This window comes from Patagioenas fasciata, chromosome 10, assembly GCF_037038585.1.
Source record: "Patagioenas fasciata isolate bPatFas1 chromosome 10, bPatFas1.hap1, whole genome shotgun sequence".
In the NCBI taxonomy this organism is placed as follows: domain Eukaryota; kingdom Metazoa; phylum Chordata; class Aves; order Columbiformes; family Columbidae; genus Patagioenas; species Patagioenas fasciata.
In genome coordinates this window covers 10,990,740-11,012,318 of record NC_092529.1, presented here as the reverse complement: position 1 = coordinate 11,012,318, position 21,579 = coordinate 10,990,740, and the positions used below count along the sequence as shown (strand labels likewise).

Genomic DNA, 21,579 nt, shown 5'->3' with positions numbered 1-21,579 from the left:
AAGACATGAGATTCAAACAGTGCTTACCCAGAATCCTTCAGAAGAGAGGGAGCCAAAGCCAGAATTGTTTTGATGACTCTCAACCCATCATCTCCTCCATCCAGTGCATCAAGGTTCTCATAGCTGGAGTGCAGGAATCAGACATTAACAGCAATTCATGTGGCCTGACCCACACCCTTGAGGATGTAATGTCCCATACTCCATGGAGAAAGATGCACCCAACCCACCCAAACTCCAGCACTCTTGTAGCACGTGGTGGCACTCAAAGCTTTAATGTCAAATACAGACAGTAACAAGGCAGCTACCACTAGGCTGAAAAACTCCATGTTGAGCACAAACAGAAAACATCCCCTGAATTCTTCCTGAAATTTATAAGCCAACTGCAGCCAGGGTCACAGAGTTCCAACATGTGGATCTGCCCCCTCTGTGCGAACTGGACAGGGAGAGAGTTGGATGTACAGCAAGGGACCACTTGCTTTACTTCAACCAGGCCACACTGCCTTCTAAATCCAGCAGAGAGAATTAGGATGGAGAAGGCTCAGCTTCCAGAATCTGCTCTGGTGCATGCCTCGCACAGAGGTGGGTGCAGGACTTTGTCCTGACACACATGACAATCAGTTCTGAGGAGGAACTAGTACAAAGTAGTTCCACATACCAAACGAGATTATTCATGTTTGTGTGGGTTTGTTTGCTTAATACAAGTGCTGGGATGAGAATGATTGTAGCATTTCCACCCAAGTTTCTTTTCCATCACAAAGAGCTGCTCAGATTACTTGTACCTTCTTCCACAAACACACACCACTTTTATATATATATAAGAAGTCTAACAGGAAAAATGTTCTGAAACAGTTTTGGATTAGAAACTTGTTAATTTCAAAGTGTGTGTTTTTTTCCATTTTTATAAATATTTAAATACTTTGATATTGTTTGAGACCTGTAAGCAGTATCAAAGTAACACTATGTTATTATATATCATATAAACACGCCTACACTATGTACATGTAACCTGTATTTGCATCATTTGTGTGCAATGGTGTGTCATATAAGGCAGCAGACAGAAAACCTTGCTTCAGGAAACAGGAGATGAAAGATCTATTTGTCTGATTACCAGAGGATTTCTGCATCCAAGGAAGCCATGTCTTCATGGAAGACATATGGAGGGTTACTGACTATGAAGTCTAAGGGGCCCCAAAGTAGCAGCTGCTTGGCAGAACCTAGAAAAGAAAACAAAATACAACCAGCTCTCAACCACAGCAATCTTCCCTATAAGCTCAGCGCTAAAATCCTATACAGGAAACCATCTCTCCAGACACATGCCCATGTGTGTTTGGCTCTGCCTTTTTCTAACAAAATTTTATCCCATTTCTTTTTGGGATAGCCTGGTCTGGTCAGTCTCCCACCTCTGGAATGCAAGAGTGATACAAAGCTAAGCATAGGCAAAGTATCATTTTTTCATATCAACAACCCCACTTTGCAGAACATATTCCAAAGCACAGGACCTTGATGTTCTGGAACTCTATGCCCATCTTGATCTAAAGCAACAACCAGAATTTGAAAGAGCACACAAAGACCTAAGCGGAAGCTTAGACTAGCTGGCAGGATGCACATCCTCTCTCTTACCAGAGCTGCAGAAGGATCTCTAATGAGCAAATGGGCCAGGCCCTCTCAGCAGTATCAACCATCCAATGGTTTGATCTTCTGCAGACAAGGTTCAGCTCGCTACACTCATGCTACTGTCTGGACTGACATGTACCAGGTCCTGCATCAGCCACCATGTCACTATGTGAGTGTGGCCCTGTCCTTGGGCCATCCTCTTGGCACAGGGCTTGCCCATGCAGGTGCAATGCAACACAGTTACATGGCTCTTGGACTGGAGCTGGCTGGCTTACTGCTGTTGGGAGTACAGACAGCACAAACTTGGATTTGCAGAGGGAAGACTGTGCAGGCATACCCCAAAACTACAGTGTGAAAAACAACACAGGGTCAGAAAGGTGCAATAATGAATCTACCATGCTGGAGTTCCTGGCTAAAAAACAGTTGAGCCATACAAAACTGGTTTCAGCTGGGTCTAGGGATGATAACAGGTATCCTTCCCTGGTTCAGCTCACCTAATTTCAGGTGAATAAGGCTGGGCATTTAATCTAAGCTAAATATCTGGCCTCCTTTTAACATAAATGGAGAGACAGCCACATACATGTTTATCTAAAGCATCCACGTCAGCCTGTAATGAATTACCCTGTCTATGTATTTGCCTCTCCTCAGCAACATCAGAAAGCACCTGGACTACCAGCTCACATACAACTTTTAGACACCTAAAAATCAACAACAATTCAACATCTGATGCAATCAAGGACTTCTCTCAGCTGATCATCTGGCCTGGAAATCTCTGATGGGTAAAGCTTCACTGACTCACTTCTTACTGACCATTTTCTCTATTGATTTCAACACCCTCTGACCCCTGCATCCCAAAGGGATCCCTTGGTTGTCTCTCCTGCTCACCTCCCCCAGCAAAGTGAAAAGGGAGAAAGACAAAGGGGATTATAACAGTGAAAAGACTTACTGAGTGAAACATCATGGTGGAGGATGTGGATCCTGTCTTGGAGTTGCAGCCTGTAGAGAAAACAGAAAGAAGAAAAATTAGGAGGCACATTTGTGTAGATTAATGAGCAACACATTCTATAAACAGATGATTAAATATCACACCTCTTATCTGATACATATATATTGTACCCCAACAACAGCAACCAGATTCCTGTCAAGCCACAAGGGACGTTTAGGATCTGCTCTTTGCCCCATGAACAACATACAAAGCAAAGAGCACACCAGGCACCCACGGTGATTCCAGGGTGCAGCTCCTGTCCACACAAACCTATAACCCTTGACATACATACCACAGTATTCCTCCACCCTGCTGCATATTAACTACATCCCCAAAGCCTCCTTCAGGTGAGCTCATGATCCCAGGGAAAAAAAAAACACAAACCAAACACACACAACAAAATCACCCGCTCCAAACATAAACCTGCTATTTTAAGTGGAGACAACATGCTCATTTGCTACATTCTTTCTCCAGCCTCTTTAGTAATCTAGATCTTAACAGCGTTCCAGCATCCAAGTGTGTTTTCTGGGCATCTTTGGATCTCACCTCACACGCTAGTGTTAAGGTAATGCGATGTTACCGCATGCTACTGGGAGGCAGGCACACGCAGTGAGTAGTTACTGTGAAACACTTTGAAAACTCTCGAAAGACTGACAGCATTTAGGTACTATTGTTTTATTTAGGCTGCTGTGTTTGCAAAGCTGTCCTTTGCACTCACAAGTCAAAGGAAAAAAATACTCTGGTAAATATAAGCATTTTTTTCTGAACTCTTACACACTTCAGGAGCTCAACCTAGGAAAACAATCCTTGGTTTCCAGTGGCAATAAGCATGAACCACATGCCCAAATATTGAGGAGTCTCAGTCTTTCTCAGACAACAATTTACAAAGAATGGGTAATATGTGGACTTATACCTATGCGCATTCTCCCTGGTGAGATCCACAGCAGTCTTCTCTTTATCCACAGCTATCACCTGGCTCTGAGACAGAAAAAAACCACCATCAACAAACAAGTATTACAACATCAAGGTTCCTGAGCAGACATGCGCTGCCAAAAGTGACATGCAAGATGAGAACTGGCAATTCACTATTCACTCTTGGCTCCTAAAAGGAATAGTTCATGAAGAATGCATCTCAGGGCACTGATGGGATCATGAGTCACTTCTAGCAAAGCCAATAACGTGACAGAAGGCACTCTGCAACACTGCCAGCAGCCTACCAAAATAGACAGGCTTCTGACCAAGCCGACTCAGCTGACAACAATGGAGTCACACTGACTCACATCACCTGGTATGTTCATAGCTCCTGGTAGTGTGAGACTTAATGCTCTGGGTAGTCTGGGATAGATACAGGCTAAAGGAAGATAATGTCCTAAGCTTCTCCTCTCTAATGGAGATAGAATCACTCCCAGCATCCACAAAACTACCTGGACAGAGGTTCTGGCATTTTCCATCTGTTATGCAGACATCTTTTGCCCAGTTACTCCCCTGCAGGCCTTACACCCCATTCACTGCATGTATTGACTGTACATACTTGACTGTGTGTCAGGTATTTGAGAATCTTCCAGCATAACATTAACAGATAGTACTAAACAGTTAAAAATTTGTTTGACCTTCCATTCCACCTTGGGAAAAGCACAGGCAAAGGCTTGACTTGTTTTTGCTTAATGTTTTTTAAACACAGATGTTAGTAAGTATTTACATAGAAAAAGCATGCCCAAAGAAACTACTTTGCATCTGGAGATGATGGTGTGTCAGCCATCATTCCTAAGGGGATTAATTTCACAGCCTGACACCAGCACCCACACACATAATGCTGACCCTTACGGTGAAGGACACAGCTGAATCCAGGAGTGAAAAGCTGCTGTTATTTCCTCAATACCCTAGCGCCAAATTCTGCCTCAAACCCTAAAAGGATCACACAGAGTGTAAACTCCACTTAGCTGTCAGTGTGGCTATAGCTAACTCTAATCAGTCAAGGCTCCTCATTTCTTTGGGCACAGCAGTTTGTGTGACTCAGCTAGGAAAGGACTTATCAGTAACAAGGACAGACTGACACAGCTCTTCAACTTAACAGGCAAGGAAAAGAGCATGAAGTACAGCTCAGGAACTTAGAGTAATTATACTCTGAAGTCATGATACTCAAGTATTAACCTTATTAGGTCACTGTGAGGAGGAACTCAGGCATCCACCTCTAATTCTTACACACCAAATCTTCTACAAAAGGAGGGGTTGGCCACAGTAATTCTCATTCACGAGGAGGAACCAGCTGGTCTGCAATTCTGAGGAAAGGGGATTTTTTTCCTCTTAACCACATGCAATCAGAATTTGGATGCATTTTTCTTTCTGTTTACCAACAGTATCTCTGCTTACCAACAGTATCTCAGTATTGTGGCATATGTTACATGCCACAATAATCAGGGCAAGAAGGGCTTGGGTTGCACATATCTCAGTCCCCTTCCTGCTCTTTTCACTCTGTTCAAAAGGTGTGGGTTGCTATTAGGGAACAAAAGACTTCCAAAAAATGGTATGGTAGTGTGACATATGCTTGCCATACTGATCTTGAGTAATGACAAGATCTTTCCGTTCACAGCAAGGTGATTTTTAGAGATGACTGCCCCATAAATTCAGCTAACAGAGTATGTGCCCATGCCTCAGTCCCTCTTGTCCTCAGCCCAGGATATTGGCTTAAACCAACACCCATCAAGCTCAGGTGATTGATAGTGAGCTGTGATAGCCAAAGAACAGGCACATTTGCTTCTTCCATTCTGTGTCTCCAGTACTCCTGCAGACAGCTGGGGAGAGCATTTCCTAAATATTCCTCTTCTATCTAGCATGAACTTACAGAACCTGTTGGAGACCTTAGCTGCTGAAGTCCCACCAAAGCAAAGAAGTTTGTCTGCGAAGTCTCAGTGAAGACTAGTCAAATGGAATTGTTCTGTAGCACAGATGTCTCTTATACCACGAGCATTTTAAAAAGCTCACCTGTGGCAGTTTGCACAACAGACTCAGAGAAATTGCTCCAGAGCCACAGCCAATCTCCAGGATCACAGGATGAGGGACAGAAACTGGGAAGCAGAGGTCTGAATTCTTCTCACATTTCCAAGATTCCTCTTCCACAACTAAAGAGACAAGATCCTAACAAAAGAAAAAAAAAAAAAGAAAACTCGAAGGGAGCTGTTTTGACTCACACCTTTGTGGTCTGAGAACAGGAGTTTTAATTTCTTCACTCTGTAGCCCAATTAAAGTGTATTTTCACTGCTAATTTTTAACACACAGATGGCAGCAATGGAACTGACATGCCAGAAGTCACTTCAGCTACATCCTCCCCACAGGGCTCTGTAATTAGTAACCAAATCCTAAGGATACAATTTCCCATGGCTTGTCTGAAATAATCTAGCATTGTGGGGAAAAACAATAACCAAACAGCTGGAGCACATTATCTTCTCCAACACCACTCTATTTACTCGAAAAATCCAGCTTTCCGAATTTGTAAGCTTCAAAATGTAAGATTTCTACACTTTCTCAGTGTGGTATGTAAGCTAGAGGCAGAGGTACAGCTCCTAACAGTGCCTAGACCAACAATCCAACCTGCAGATGAAAAGCAAAGGCAATGAATTACTAAATGACCCAAATGAGCAGCTCCCTGTGCAGGCTTCAGATTGTGGACTTCTATCACATTTTGTTGGTATAAAGTCATGTGGAAAAGATTTTCATCCATGCTCCGGGATCTGTATGCATCTCTGCTATCATCACCCCCTCTCGTGCATCTACCTCCTCTCTTTAAAATCCCTTTGCAATTTCATATAAAATCTACCACAGCAGGAAAGGTCTCAAAAACATGCTGTTACAAGGTCTGTGAAAATGAGTGACTACCTACAAGAGAAAGAACACACGTGCCTCCCTCAGACTGCAGCACAAACTTCCCTTGCTGTTCACTGGAGAAAACTATAAGACAGAAACCTTATAAACACCTTGAGTGCATCAGCAGCTTCAGCAAGTGCTCACATCCCCCCGCAATCCTCGTGCTTTCATGGTACAACAGTACAGAATGAGGTCTTAATGCCTGAGCCACTCCCACAACAGCCAGGTTATTTCACTTGAGAGGTCTGCTCTCAGATCTCTCCTATAAATCCAGAAAGCTTAGCACAATTTACAAAGAATAATTGGCTTGATTTTGCCAACAGGTAAAAATTGAAGACGTTACCAGGAAAATTACCCACCTTCCACTTTTACAAGGAATCTTGCATGTTCTTGGCATAAGCAGGAATATTTAAAAGCAACATGTCCTGGCAGGCATGTCAGCTTCTCTTTAGTAAAGCAGTGGCCTTTTTCAGGAGCCTAAACTAGGTATGCTTGTACATAAAGGCATAAACCCTTCCTTGGATATATCACTAAATGGGGTGCCTTGTGCAAAGCTATAGTTTTTAATTAAGATATTTGTTGTTGGTGGTCATCCTTCATGCTAGGCCAATTTGCATCCACAGTAAGTAGGGAGGGAGGATATAAACAGGTATAAAAAATTAAGCATTAGGGTAGATGGGCTTCAATGGAACATCCCTGGCAGCAAAGCACCCGAGACACAGGCTGTTTTGTCAGAAAGTATTTTCTGAGCTTTCCCACAAGACAGAAACTGCTTTTAAACATATTAATGTGCTGTGGCCCTGCATGCAAACACTCACCCACAGTGCTTCAAGAACAGAAGTGAAGCTTGCACTGCTTCACAGTCTGGGATGGAGAAACAGGCATATTTGAACACTGTCCTGGCCTTGCACAGTCAGGCAGCTTCAAACTGCTCCATTTTAATAGAACCCTTCACCTGTTGATTCCTCCTGCTGAAAGAGCCCAAAAGCACAAGCGAAAGGAAAGATTTGGTTTATCTGAACATGCAAATGCTCCCTATTTCTCCTAGTAACATTACTACTTCTTCAGATCCGTTTTTCCAGGCCTTTGCCATTTTCAACTCAGCTGTGTTAGGCTTTGCTGCTTTCCCAGTAGCCTGGTTCTGCCAACAATAGCCTTTCGGGAGCCACTGGCTCAACTTCTTTTAGGCTCCTTTGCACAGCCACAGCCTTTTGACGCCTTCAGGGACTTTTTAGTAACAAGCACCTTCAAATGTTTTCATTGTTTTCTCTCTCATCTTCTGCAGTTGTTGTGCTCCTCAGCAAGGAGCTCTGCTGTGCTCGTACCCAAAAACCCAGGAGGGCTGGAGCAGCAGCTTGCAGGCTGGCAGGCACTATTCCGAGGGGCCTCTGGCAGAGGTGTGTCTCACTGCAAAGCTCACTTTGGTGACTGATACCTAAGCCAGGCTCAGCAGGAGTGAGGAGCCACAATGCAATGCCCTGCCCTGGCTACCATGTCAGTATTAACACTACACTTACAAGGGGATTTTGCTAACAGCCTCCAAAATCACATATTCCTTGTTGTTGCTCCAGGATTCCTTTCCTAGACAATTATGGGGGAAAACATTCTTACAGGCTTCCACAGGACTGTGGGAGACTGTGTGCTCAATAGCAAAAGGGAAAATAAGCACCTTAGCTACCCACTTTTGTGGGAAAATGGCTTTTGCCTTTCAGCTAACAGCACCAGATGAATCAGCTTGAAAACACTTTTGCAATGGAGACAGCCAGAGATTGTAACCACAGCTGGTTTGGGGAAGCAGGTGCTGATGATTCCAAGACCACAGAAGAAGAGCCACACAAAAAATTCTGCTTGGCCATTAAATCACTCTTTGAAATACCAGCCATTTCTGGTCACTTACAAATATTTCCAGGAAATCTCTACATTAACTCAGAAGTACCATCTGTCTCCAGGGCTGATCACAGAATAGCACAAGTTACTGATTACCAACATCCAATGTAACTTCCACACAGTAGAACGATTGACAGCATTTATTAACTTCCTTAAGGCTGATCATCAGTAACTTCAAGCTTGGAGTTTTTAACAGACACTCTCCCTTACACGTTCTACAGTGGAAGCATTTTAGAGTGCTTGCCAAAGCTCCTGTTTAAATATGACTGACTTCAGTTTTTACCACATGTAAATTAAAAAAGGAATATTGGTATTACTTAGGTTTTGTATCCTACTTTCTGCCTTGTTTGTCTTATTGTCTTGGTTATTTCATATACTTCTGAGGCAAAGGCTAGTTCTCTGATAATATATGTTTATCATAAAAGTTCAAAATTTAAAGATACTAAAAATAATGTGACAACCTAAAGAAACTACATCCTTTTCCAGACATTAGTATCTCACTACAATCAAAAAGTTCAATAATTATGAAAATTAATTATTTTATTAAATAAATTTGACTGGCAAGCAAAACAGAAGCTATATTCTAACTGGCAAATTAGGAAAAAATACTAGTACAGACTATTGGATGTTGAATTAAACTTGCAGTTATGTATGTTTTAAAAGCAAGAAGTAAACACAAAACAATGCACTGGAATAAGACATCTTGTAACTCTGCAATAACCGGATGTGATAACAGCCACCTCTGAAACCTGGGGATTCGTGAGGGTGGCAAGCCAGGGGCAAAGCAAAGTATGTGGAAGGGTTTTTACAGTGCAGTGGGCTAGAGGTGATGCAGGTGTCAAGTGAGGGGTTTACAGGGACCTAAATTCTGTTGTTTAGCACAAAACAGAGTGGGGAGAAAGTGGGAACATCTAGATGATCTATGTCTTTACCAGAAGTGAATTAAAAACTCTATATGGAGATCCCCTGGTCCTGACTAGCAAAGGAAGAGCTTGCAAGAACTGGAAGAGATACGTTACTGGCAGTTCCACACACAGGGGACACAAATATTTGCTTCCCATGCTACTTGACTTCCAGCACTCTGAGGTTCTCAAGCTTTTGTCTCTCAGCCAAGCCACCCACAGCCTGCTCTCACCTTGCGATTCCAGGAAGTCTTGCTTCACTGCCAAATTTGCCCTAAATTCATGCTGTCATTTATTTGGTTTATTTTCCCCCTCATTTTCTCTGTTGAGCAAAATAAATGCAAAACTTTGTAGACACCTCCAGCTTCCCATGAGCCTTCACCTCATCCTTCCACCCACAACTCCGGTTCCCCAACTGCACCCCCCCCCCCCCCCCCGCATGCACTCATGTTCTGACAGGTTCTGGGTATTACCTCCCCCTCCCTGTGGCCAGGTCTCTAGTTCACTGTATTTCTTGGAACTGCAGCTGCACAAAGAAAGCACGAGAACAGCATTTGCCAGCACCCAAACCACAAGCTCCACAGCTGCACAAGTCCAACCAGCAGGGTCAGGCAGCTTTCAGCACCTAAACACTCGGGAGGAAACAGCAGAGATTCTCGCTGCACAACGGTGGCTACAGAGCTGTGTGCAAATCCAAAGGCGAGGCAATTGCATGCTACAGTCCAACAATAGCGATGTTTCTGCGCTTAATAGTACAAGGCTACAGAAAACAAGAGGAGGGGAGGAATGAGAGAGGCAAGGGTGGAGGTCACAAATCCACACTGCGTTCCCTAAAAGCACCCTTTTTTCATGGTCCACATGTTCTGGGGAAGGCAGGGAAGACAAGATTCCAGGGGTTTGAGCCAGGGTGGCAAGAGGCTCTAATCTCCCAGACTAGCAATCGGTACAAGGAAAACAAAAGACTCATGAAAACCTGGGTAACCTTGCTGCTCACGCACACTTCCTGGGAATGATTTACTTACTTGTGTGCTTTCCAGAAACTTCAGTTCTCAGAATCCAGGACTTTCCATAGAGCCTGATCTGATATTAACTAAATCACCCCCTGCTCCTGTTTGTCCACTTGGCTGCCAAACAGCACGTGACAGAACACTAGGAAGCCAAGCTGGAAACCTGACTCCATGGCAATGGCCCTAGAAGATCACTGCCACGTGCCCACTTCCCAAAGCAAGGCCACCAAGCCAGCCCAGTGCTCAGAGGGCAGGCAGGCCATGGACACATGTGTCCTGGCTCTTCTGCCTGGCATCGCAGTAGGAAAATGTTGCACAAAGCCCATGAAACTCCCCCATATACATATAGAAAAGCAAAACACCAGAATAACTTCAGAAGGAGCCACTGATCCTGAAAGAAAAGGGGGCTTTAGGCAGAAGTGATGACAGACAAACAGGTAAAGGCACATCTAACACGGAAGGGGCTTGGCTTCTCTGTGACACAACAGAAGCTCATGACATGTTGGTATATGCCAAGCAGTTGCATCTGTTGGAGGAGAGGCTGTGACAGCACCTAGAAATGACTTCACCAAAGGGCAGCAACCTTTGCAACCTGTATACAGCACTGTCCAAGATAAACCACCAAGCTGTCATATCTAAACATAGCCAGCCCAAGAGGGATGAGAGGAGAGAAGAGTGGATCAACGTCACTGTAAAATGGCCATACATACCTCAGGTCTCCAGCACAAACCTCTATCTAGGGAACATCTCTCCAAAAGAAAGGCATTTTCTTTCCCTGCAGATACTGGTATTGATCACTGCGAGATACAACATCTGGAGAGACGCACTGGTGTGGCTCACTAATCCCTAGGTCTGAAATTCCAGTTACTTGGATGTCTGAAGGAATCCAGGGATAGGAAATGGACTTTTGCCCCTGTTGATGTGGGAATCCCCTCAGGTTCCATCCCTCCTATTACAACCATTCTATAGTTTGTTTTTCTCCAGTTCTAGTCCCAAATCCTGCACTAACTGCTGATGAACTAAGCTACACAGCTGAAACTCAGAGAAATAGAGACCTCTTTCAATCAGAAAAGGGAGATTAAAAAGGTAAAGACTTCATAGAGTTCTTTTAGGGCCAAACATAATAAAGGCATTAACAACACAGAGATCTGTGGGAACGTATTAGGAAGGTCTATATAAGTTAACCTGAGGAACAGGTTTGTGCATGACTTCAAATAACAGCTGCTGCTTTTCTGCCTTCAGCACAGATTTTAGCTTTATATTTACATTTTTGAGTCTGTTTGGAAAGCACCAACTTTGAAGTAATGCTCTGCACAGCCTTTTTCTTCTTGCATAGGAGCCAGGAGAAACTACTGTCATAGTTCATCTTGGCCAGTTAGCCAGGAACAATCCTGTTTCTTCCTCCATTTCCTTTTGAACAAGAAGAAATCTGTCCTGGGAAAAACATCCTGTTCTGATTTCAAAGGTAGCCAGCAACAGACTCCTGTTAAGCTCTTTCAGTAGTTAATTACACTCTCTGTTAAAGATGTGCATTTTGTCTTCTGGCTTGCATTTCTAGTGCTTGTTATACACTTGTCTATGAAACCAAGGAGACCTACATTATCTAATTTCTGCTCTCTGTGCCATGTTATTAACACCTAAGCTTGTCTTTGATGAGCTAAACAGTCTTTTACAACAAGGTATATTTTTTTCCAGCTGTTAATCTACCTACTGGCTTTTCTCCAAACCTGATTTTCCACTTCCTTCTCAACCAGTCAGTAACATAACAGGACATAATATTTTTGCAACTATTCCCTGCTACTTGTACTTGGCAAGCCCCTGTTGAAACACACAAGGATCACATTAGCCTGTTGGGCAGCTCACTGGAAATGGGTGCTTGTGCTCAGCCAATGTCTGTAAGAGCCCCAAATCTTTCTTCAAGCACTTCTGGCAGGGGAAACCCCTCACCCACAAGGCACAGGCTGCACTATTTGTTTCTGCATATATGATCATATTAAACACTTGTGCTTAGCTCAAAGGGCAATTCAGGTTCCCTTCATAATTCCCATTCCCCAGCCTGTGTGCCAAAGCCCACTTTCGGAAAATATTGTTTTCCTCCACCATACTGATGTTACCTAAAAATATAAAAATAAAATATAAAAATACAAAATCTGATGTGAGGCCACAACGGCAATGCTCCAACTTTATCACATTTGTTTACAGCTACATTTTGACAGAGAGCAGTTAATTTTTGATGTATTAAATAATACCCTACTGCATTTACAGGATCATAGAATCATTTCGGTTGGAAGAGATCCTGAGGATCAAGTCCAACCATAACCTAACTCTAGGACTAAACCACGTCCCTAAGAACCTCATCTAAATGCCTTCTAAACCCCTCCCATGATGGTGACTCCACCACTGCGCTGGGCAGCCTGTTCCAATGCCTGACGACCCTTTCTGTGAAGAATTTTTTCCTAATATCCAATCTAAACCTCCCCTGGCACAGCTTGAGGCCATCTCCTCTTGTCCTATCACTTGGTACTTGGGAGAAGAGGCAAACACCCTCCATGCTACAACCTCCTTTCAGGTAGTTGTAGAGAGCTAGAAGGTCTCCCCTTTATGTTCAATATACCTTAGAGGAATCTCTATATATTTCAAGAAAGGACATTAAGCTATGTACAACACAGGCCACCATAATTTTTATTTCCCAGACAGGGTAGCCAGTGATGCAGAAAGGACAAGCAGCCTTCCTTTGAAGTGACAACTGGTCAGATGCAAAACCACCAAAAAAGCCACCTCAACCTCCTGACTCCTGATCCATGGCTGTAACACCAGTAGACAGTGTGACCTTTTGAACTTTCCAAAAAGTAACCATCTATCGCAATGAAATTAGGGAAATGAAAGGCGATTCTGCATCAAAAGCTCCCTTTTAGCACTGATTAAAACAGAAAATGTGTACACTGCTTTGACATCGAGCACTGATGAAAGGCCTCACCTTGCAATCTGTATATTTGCATGTACACGTGGGGAAGCAAAAATCCTCCCTTCTCTGTGTGCTTGACCTTCTTGAAACATTAATGATTATGTTTAGCTATAAGTAAGGTTAAATTTCATGAAAGGTTTCTCTGAGTAAACTTTTGCCTAAAGTGCATTTGGAAAATAGCCCAGCACAATGACTGCCATTCAGTTGACAGATGCAAGTGAACGGCAATGGCTTTGGTGGGTTCAGCATGTTATCATGGGGGAAAAAAAAAAATCTATCATGAGAAACAAGCTAAAAGCTTAAAAATCATAAGTTGAAAAATGATGTACCAGACAGCAACAGGACTAATAATTATGAATCTTACAGAGAACATGCATGGCTTGTGTGTTACACAGTAAGAAATAAGGGCTTTCTTGTTAAATAAGCAGGCAGCACTGGAAGCAAAGAAAATACTTTTACCACTTACAATACAAAATTAGAAAGATTCGTTGTCAGATGATGCCATGGAGGCTAGACACAGACAAACTCAAAAGAGGATTAAACAAATTAACAGAGGACAGATCCATTAGTGATTACAAAGCAGGATGGCCCCAAATCCAGCTTGGCTAAGAACAGCCCTTAACTGTTGTCAGAAGAATGAGGGACCCTTCCATACCTATATTTTTGCTTGTAATTTTTCCCCACTATCTACTACAAACCTCAGGGCACAGTATATTGAACTAGACAGACCAATCCAGTCTGGCTCACTAAGTTTTTTTCCTCATTTTTGTATGATCTCCTGCTCTCACAGGAGACTGCAGTCATGACCGTTCTTGCATGACTGTAAAGAAAAAATGTTTAGCATGGTAAAGAGTTGGAATTCCTTTCTCTGTCTCCCAGGCTAAACATTCTTCACCCTACAGTGTTTTTCTCCCCTTGCCCTTTACAGGACAATGCATTGTTTTCATGGCATAGCCACCAAAACAAAGCCAAGACAGAAAAAAAAATTATGATGAATCTGAGACCAAAACGGGTCAAGCAGGTGTCACCAGGGGACTCCTGGGTGGCCTGAGGGTCAGAGGGGGTGACAGGACTGTGAAAATCCTCCCAAGCAGAACTGGAGCTCTCCTTCCAGCAGCTTTCCTCCAGCAAAAGCAAAAACTCCGTGTCCGAGAACTTGACTCTACCCACACCGTAGTTGCAAGGGATAAAAGGAGACTATTCTAGTTTACAATGAACAAATAAGCCATCATTTGCTTTAAAACACAGCATCTGAGAGAGCAGGGGATCAGAAAACGTCAGAAATCCAATAATAACTGAAAGGAAATAAACTAACAGGAACTCCGGGAGCCTAGGCCTGGAGTGCCCTCCAGGGGTAAAAGACAGGAGAACCACATACTCAAGCCACTTCTTTCGGGAAGTCCTGGACCAAACTAAACTTGTCCTTAATGAAGTCACGGTGAAGTTTCACTTAGTCTATATTTGCTTGTACAAACAAAGGAATTACGTATCCACAACTGGCTGAGTTCTCTTCTTCCTATTTTTTTGTCTGATCCACAAAGGCTGCTGCGATGGTAACACAGCCTGAGTTTTAGAAGGCCATACTTTGGGAAAAGCACTTTCTTCTCCATTAATACAGTGACTGAGCAATGTTCAGAGAGGGATTCTGTAACACTACAATAACAATTGCATAACAAAGATAATTCATCAGACAGAGCACACACCTAAACCTTGCTCCAAGCACCTCCCCAGTGCAGCAGCCTGGCTCTGATGGCCACACAAGGAAAGTGGACAGGACGCTGTGTCCCGCAAGCCCTTGCAGACCCACTCAGTGCTTGTGGCAGCAAGTCCAAAGCTTCACTCACAGAGGGCCAGGTAACTGGAAAAAGGTGAGACCGAGGCCTGCTTAACAAAACTCTCCTCCAATGCAATACATCTGTGGTCATAGAGGTATCTGTCAGCCCTGCGTGCCAAGAAATTATGACTGAATGCAATCAGCTTGTTATCCCGCTCTCTGAGCTTAAACAGGACCTGCTAGTTTCCTCATTTTGGCTGTCTGTCCCCTCCCCACCCCAGTTCCCATAGAACAGAAGAACAAAGTCACATGTGCTGAAACAAATACTCCCAGAGGGAGCAAATGGGAGAGTCTCAGCTACCAGAGAGAGCAAAATAGACTACGAAGGGGCAAATCTCACACAGGGCAAAACTGAAGCAGACAACCGAGCTTCTCTCTTTGCATGTGACTTTGTCCCCAGGACTGAAACAATGCTGGTGGTTTATGTCTTGCTGTGTTTTGCTTTCATGCCATTACCAATGCATCTGGGTGCAAAATTCAGAACCCTTCTGTTGTAATCACAGAATAAAAAGTGCACAATAGAGACAGCTCCTCAACAAGCAGGAGAATTTGCAGAAGCTACATAAATATAACTAGGAAGCAAATTTTGCAGCTTAAAGCAATGTCCTGCCAGGTGCTGCTGAACAGCTGGATCTTGTCCCCATGTTCTTTCTGTCCAAGTAACCTTCACAGCATCAGATCACAAGAAAACCCTCAGTTGCCAACACAGCTCCATTCATAATCCATTTCTGGCCTGTCATAATAAATGTGCCAAAAATGTGCCTTCATAGTAAGTATCATGACACGTCAAATAAATTTTTCCCACGGAGACAAGGTTTGCATTATTTATGTTACTTTTTTGCACCAGGGCATGCTAAGTGGTTTCAAATACAGTATGTTACACAGCACTGCATTTTGGTTTGGGTCAGCAAAGATCCTTTTACCAAAATCATGCCTGTAGGCACAATTAACAACGTTCTCAGGCATTAGCCAGCCTATCTTCCATTCCACAAAGCAGGCCCTTGTTTGAAGCCTGGCACAGCATGGAGAGAACTGGAGCACAGCACCAGAGGAGGCCTTGCCAGCAGATGTTTTGACTTGCAGAACATGTAATGTCTCCCTGGTTTTAATGGTCACAGTGCATCCACAAGTTAATGGGGAGTCAGAGGTTGGAAATACTCTCTTGAATCAAGCAGAGCAGAAATACTGTTGACAAAGGATTCCATAGACTGCATCCTCTCTTTAGTGAGCTGCTACTTTCTTCATACATTCGCAATGCTATCCCTTTCCCAGAAAAAGCAGATGTGATCTTCCAAGGCCTACTCAGTCCTTGGCATCTCTTCCAACATTGTCAGTAAGGGACATTCTGTCTGAACGATCCTTTTCACTTTTTACAACATGGGCCCCTGGTTATATAGACTTCAGCAGACAGCCACCAACATGTTACAACAGTCAACAAGCAGCAGGCAAACAGCTGAAGAAATTATTATTTGCCTAAAACAGCTTTAAGCTTCTGGGACTCCTAAGTGGAGACCATCTCCAAAAGAAAACTGACAAACAAAAAACCTCACAAAACCTAAAGCCTCCTGAGGACTAGTAAACAGAAAGTCTTCCTTGCTAGGATGTCCATGAGCTGAAAGCCAGGCTACTATCAGGGAAAGTGTCCCCATGGAGTTCTTAGACTTTTCCCTATAATAAGGAACACAGATGAAAATGGAGTTTTAACTTGATCACGTATGTCTGTCTTTCACATTCTTATGACTGACATTGATATTTAACTCCAGCCCAGTTCAGAACTTACCACTCAGTTTGCAGTATGTGTTTTGCTGCTGTTCAGGAAACAACCATTCAGGTTCCACTGTTAATCCAGAAACTACTATGGAGCCATCAGATAGGTGGTAGGTGCCATTTCCTACCAGCCTGTGCTCTTTTAGCCTGAACATGGACAATTAAGCTCTCTGGAGTCCATTACCATTTTCCAGTAGTAGCTTTCTACTACTGCAGGATTTTCTTAATGACCTTGGGACTTTGAGATTCTTGTCCTTGTATCACAGTATGAAGTCACCAGGCTGGGATATCGGAGTAAAGGTTTTGAACTTCTAGAAGTCATTACTATAGAAAAAATAAGAAAGCCAAGCCCTTCCATCAGTGGAGATGGATCTCTGTGTAATCAAGCAATACGCTAGCTTGAGAAGCACAAATTCAAGCGCTCCCCGCCACGTTCCCCACATTCATACCTCTGTTTCAGGCCGAGGAATAAATACTGGAGGTCTCATCTTCAGAGTCAGGTCCTGAAAGTCCCACTCACCAAGCACATACTGCACTGGCATTCTGTGGCAGGCAAAAGTAAGTGTGAACACTTCAGGTCTACACTTTGTAACAGACAAGAGCTCTCAACACGATGCTTACCTCATTGCTAACCACATAACCCTTCTGGGGGTGGGCATTCAGACACCCCTACAGCTCTTAACTGCACATGCAATGTGCCTGTGCACTCTAGGGGAGCTGTAGGAGCTCCATGCCACAAAAGAGTTTGCTATCAAGCACTGGACCCAAGGAACTACAAACCAGTCATCCTGACCTCAATACCAGGGAAAGTGATGGAATCGATAGTCCTGGAGATGCCTTCCAAACATATGAAGTACAGGAAGGTGACTGGGAGTAGTCAGCATGGATTTACAAAGGGAAAATCACTCCTGATCAACCTGATAGTCACCCATGACACAATAACTAGGTCAATGCATGAGGAGGGAGTAATCAATACAGGCCCAGTCTGATTCCAGGCAGCTATTTAACACTAAACCCATTTAATTTTTGCACTAAGAAAACCTCTCACACACAGCAAGCAAATGGAGGCCAAATAGAGAACACGGCTACAGCAGCCATGGATACGTCTAAACATCAGGGAAATCCCTCTGCAGGCAAAGCCTAGAAAACAAAGCACAGCAGCACCACAGACAAGTATAGGACCAGTAGCTGAAGAGAGTGCTGGACCAGACAGAAGGGGCCAAGGCTGAATTCTGTAAGCACAAAAAGGCTTAATGAAAATGTACCCAACTCAGAGTCAGTATTGCCAGCTTCCTGCTCCTCTGCAACATCCCTTACACCTTCTCTGCTCCCAGACAGGTGATTTGCTGACTGATATCAACAGCAAATACCCATTACTTGAGTCATCATTAGAGACCAACACAGAACGATTACTTGACATGTCAGTTGCTAATGGTCTTATATCTTCTCTCTGCTATAATTCTTCTGGCTGAATTAAGCCTGAAGGAAAACCCTCCAAAGGAACAACTGTAAGAGGATGCTCCTACCTTTCTAGTCGTTTGTTGCTCAGCTGCTGGATTTGCTCCTGCTGCAATGCCGTAAGCGGAGTGTAGAGGCTTTTGGAGTTCAAGCTCTGAAACTGAAGACAAGGTAACTTTAAAACCTGCTCTCTGGTGCCACCTGGGTGTCCTCTGCACCTTCCTGAGGGCATCCTCCAAGGAGCCCTAGCATGCTGATAAGCATATGCTTGAGACTGTTCGCAAGTGCAAATGACTAGGAGAAGCTACCTGCATATTTATTTCAAAACAAACCTGTACAACTGTTCTGCTACTTTTTAGGGCTCCAAAGAATAGGTAAAATTAAGAGTCATTCCACTAGGCAAGTCAGGGAACAGCGTGGGTATATATACCAGGGGTTACAGTTCAGGCCCTGCAAAAGCAGGCATGTAAGAGACCCCACATACTTTACTGGCATTAATAAACTATGTCTCACTCTCTCTGCCATCTAATGTAGGGAAAACTGTTCTACCTCCTATAAACAAGATTAAAAGAAAGGAAAGGGATTCAACCATAATGACAAAGTGAGAGGCATACACAAACCTTATTCCTTTCTTATCACTTAACTGTTTTTGCTCCCAAGACAAATGACACAATATATTCACTGGATTCTCGTGCTTCAGGGATCCCATTTGTCTCAAACACCTTCTTCCAGTAGTTGACTGCATCAGTGGCAGTCACCAGCCCAGGTCTTGCACTGCAGCTCTGCCTCAGAGATGACCACTTGGGACTGCAGATAGGACCTTTACTTTGACTCGGTCCCCCTGGCACAGACTGAGGTGAGAGACCCAACAACCTCCTAAGCAGTGGGTGGGTGAAGCATCTCATTGTTGCAAAACCAGTTCCTGGCTTCTACATGTGTTCCTCGTTACCATCAGCTGATCTTGTCAGTGCTGAGATTCACAGGATGTTTGGTTCTACCACAAGCCACCGTGGCTAAACACCAGCTCACCAGAGTCAGTGGATTCTCTTCAGGGCAGCATGAAAATGGCACTGGTTTGCAGCTCTTCTGGTCTAGAAAAGGAGGCAAGAGTACAACCTGAATCCCTTGGGCTAACAAGTCACAGGTTCCACTCTGAGAGACTTCAGTTTGCTTGCCCTAATCCCAGCCCACAGGTACAAAATCAATTACTCACAACCTAAGAGTAACAAAGGATTCTCCCCCCACCAAAAAGACTGAGATGACAGCTAACGAACTCTGCCAATGCAATCCATTTATTTGCAGAGCTGACTATGTCCACAGGCCAGAGCTAATAGGAGGCCAGTCCATGCCCAGAGCAGGAGTGAGTGTACGTACACACAGGCACAACACTCCTGCCTGTCCTTGCTCCCAGAAAGCCATAAACACACCAACCTTCAGCTCTAGCCCTCAGGTCTCTACCCCATGGGTGGGTCACCCTGGTTCCTTGCAGGAAGACCTCCAGTGTCTCCTAGATTCTTTCTTTTATTTCTCTCTGTTCATAAACCACTAGTTAGAAGGTTTGCTCACAGAAGAACCTCAACTCTATGGGTCAAGGGTCTTCCACACTTGTCACCATCACCAGAGGGCAGACAAAGGGCTGCAGAGCCAGGGCTGAGCAGGGGAAGAAAAGTTCACAAGGTACAACCAGAGGGAAGAGGTGCAAAGGTGGAAAGGCCAGAAAAGACAAACCCTGCCCAAGGGAAGTCAGTCTCTTAGAACAGAACATGCAGAGTCAAACAGAACGGGAAGAAAAACAAACAAGATGACTGCAGGAGACAAAGGAGATGAAACTTTACAAAACAGCTGCTGCATATCACACTTGGAACTGTGTTTTAATGGAGACAAACAGAACAACAGTCCTGCTTTCCTGCTGTGATCCATCAGAAATAAGTGCCTCACTCCCTTCTGACTCACAGTCCCTGGAGTCACTGTGGGTTTCCCTGAGTGCCCATTCCCATTCCTCTGTTGATGGCTGCTTTTCATCACTGTCTCAGGGAGGCCACAACCTCTCCTCCTCCAGAAAACCACCACACAAACAACTAAATACGTCTCCAGAGCAGCTGGCAGCACCCAGGGTGCATGGCTCTCTGCTCTGTAGCAATGCTGCTGCAGGGGAAACTGGGCAGGCTGGGTCATCTCCCCCCAGGCAGATGCTGGCACTGCACCCCTGCCCACAGCCCTAAAACCTGCTGCACAGGGCACCTGCGCAGGCAGCAGCATGGGGCTTGTCATGCTCTTGCTGCTGCACTGGGAAACTGTGGGATGAGTCAGGCCTCCACTGCCCTTCTTTGCAAAATCAAATCAAACAGAGCCCAGGGAAACAGCAGAGAGAATACTCTGCAGCAAAGGTCTCAAGACTGACTTACCTGCTACCTCCTGGCAAAGGGGTCGGTGTTCTAAGAGCCCAAGGATGCCTTCCACTATTACCCCCAGCAGTGACAAGCAGCCTCTATGAAAAATTGCCTTTGTGTTATGCAAAAGCAGTCAGACAACCAGACTTTATTGGAGCACATCCCCACTCCAAGGCCCTGTTTTAGGGATACTGCCACAAGAATAACACTAAAGGAATAAAACATTAACCATTACTGTTGCTAGGGAGGCAGATAAAACTTTAGTTGGCCCTGGTTGACACAATGCTGCCACTACTGTCATTATCAATAAATAAAACCAGCTACTGATGTGAGGTCCCTGGCAAGAACAGTCCCTGTATGTTACTTCTTGGTGCAAATACCTGTTTGCAAAAAAAAAAAAAAAACAAAACAAAAAACAAACAAAAAACAACAAAAAAAACCTGATTTCTTTTACCTATAGTTCTGTGGTTTGGTCCATTCAACCCCCAGTTACCCACTCACTGTAGTCCAACACCTGCACTGGTGGCCATAGAAAGGCCTGGCCTGTCCTACTCTCTGCCCCTGCCCAACACTCCTTATGTCACTCACAGCCTGGACCAGGCACTGGGGTTTGCACCGTGCAAGTCGATACCTTTCTGCTTGTGGGTTACCGGTCAGCAGAACCAGCCCCTCACACAGCCCTACTGGTCGGACCGGGCAAGGGGTGCAAGTCCCCACACGCCAGCCAGGGAGTTGCCCACTCACGCCCTATGTCTGTGACCGGGCAGCTCTCCGGGACCGCAGCCGGCTTTCCTTCCAGCCACCAGGCCTTCCCTGCACACGGAACGCCCTAACCGACGCCAGGCGCCCGGCCTGGCTGCACCGCGGCGCTGACGGGGAATCCTTTACCCGGGCGGCCGCGGGCCCCGG

At 44.4% G+C, this 21,579-nt stretch overlaps 1 protein-coding gene across 16 annotated transcripts in view; it reads right to left on the bottom strand.

The window, feature by feature from the left end:
• HEMK1 (HemK methyltransferase 1, mitochondrial release factors N(5)-glutamine) overlaps positions 1–21,579 on the bottom strand; it is a 29,543-nt gene that overhangs the window by 4,175 nt on the left and 3,789 nt on the right. For 8 of the 16 annotated variants that reach the window (XR_011740721.1, XR_011740722.1, XM_065846032.2 and 5 more), the window contains 8 exons: positions 18,925–19,371; positions 18,349–18,440; positions 17,272–17,365; positions 5,582–5,734; positions 3,513–3,577; positions 2,561–2,610; positions 1,109–1,214; positions 28–123 (listed from right to left, as the gene is read on the bottom strand). Coding sequence is in view for 14 of the 16 variants with exons in the window: in XM_065846032.2 (XP_065702104.1) it covers positions 28–123; positions 1,109–1,214; positions 2,561–2,610; positions 3,513–3,577; positions 5,582–5,734; positions 17,272–17,365; positions 18,349–18,440; positions 18,925–19,185 (917 nt within the window). In the remaining 2 variants the exon portion in view is untranslated. Of the gene's footprint in view, positions 1–27; positions 124–1,108; positions 1,215–2,560; positions 2,611–3,512; positions 3,578–5,581; positions 5,735–17,271; positions 17,366–18,348; positions 18,441–18,924; positions 19,372–20,685; positions 20,792–21,579 lie in introns of those variants that run through there. The other 8 variants (XM_065846038.2, XM_065846041.2, XM_065846040.2 and 5 more) reach the window with 4 other exon arrangements.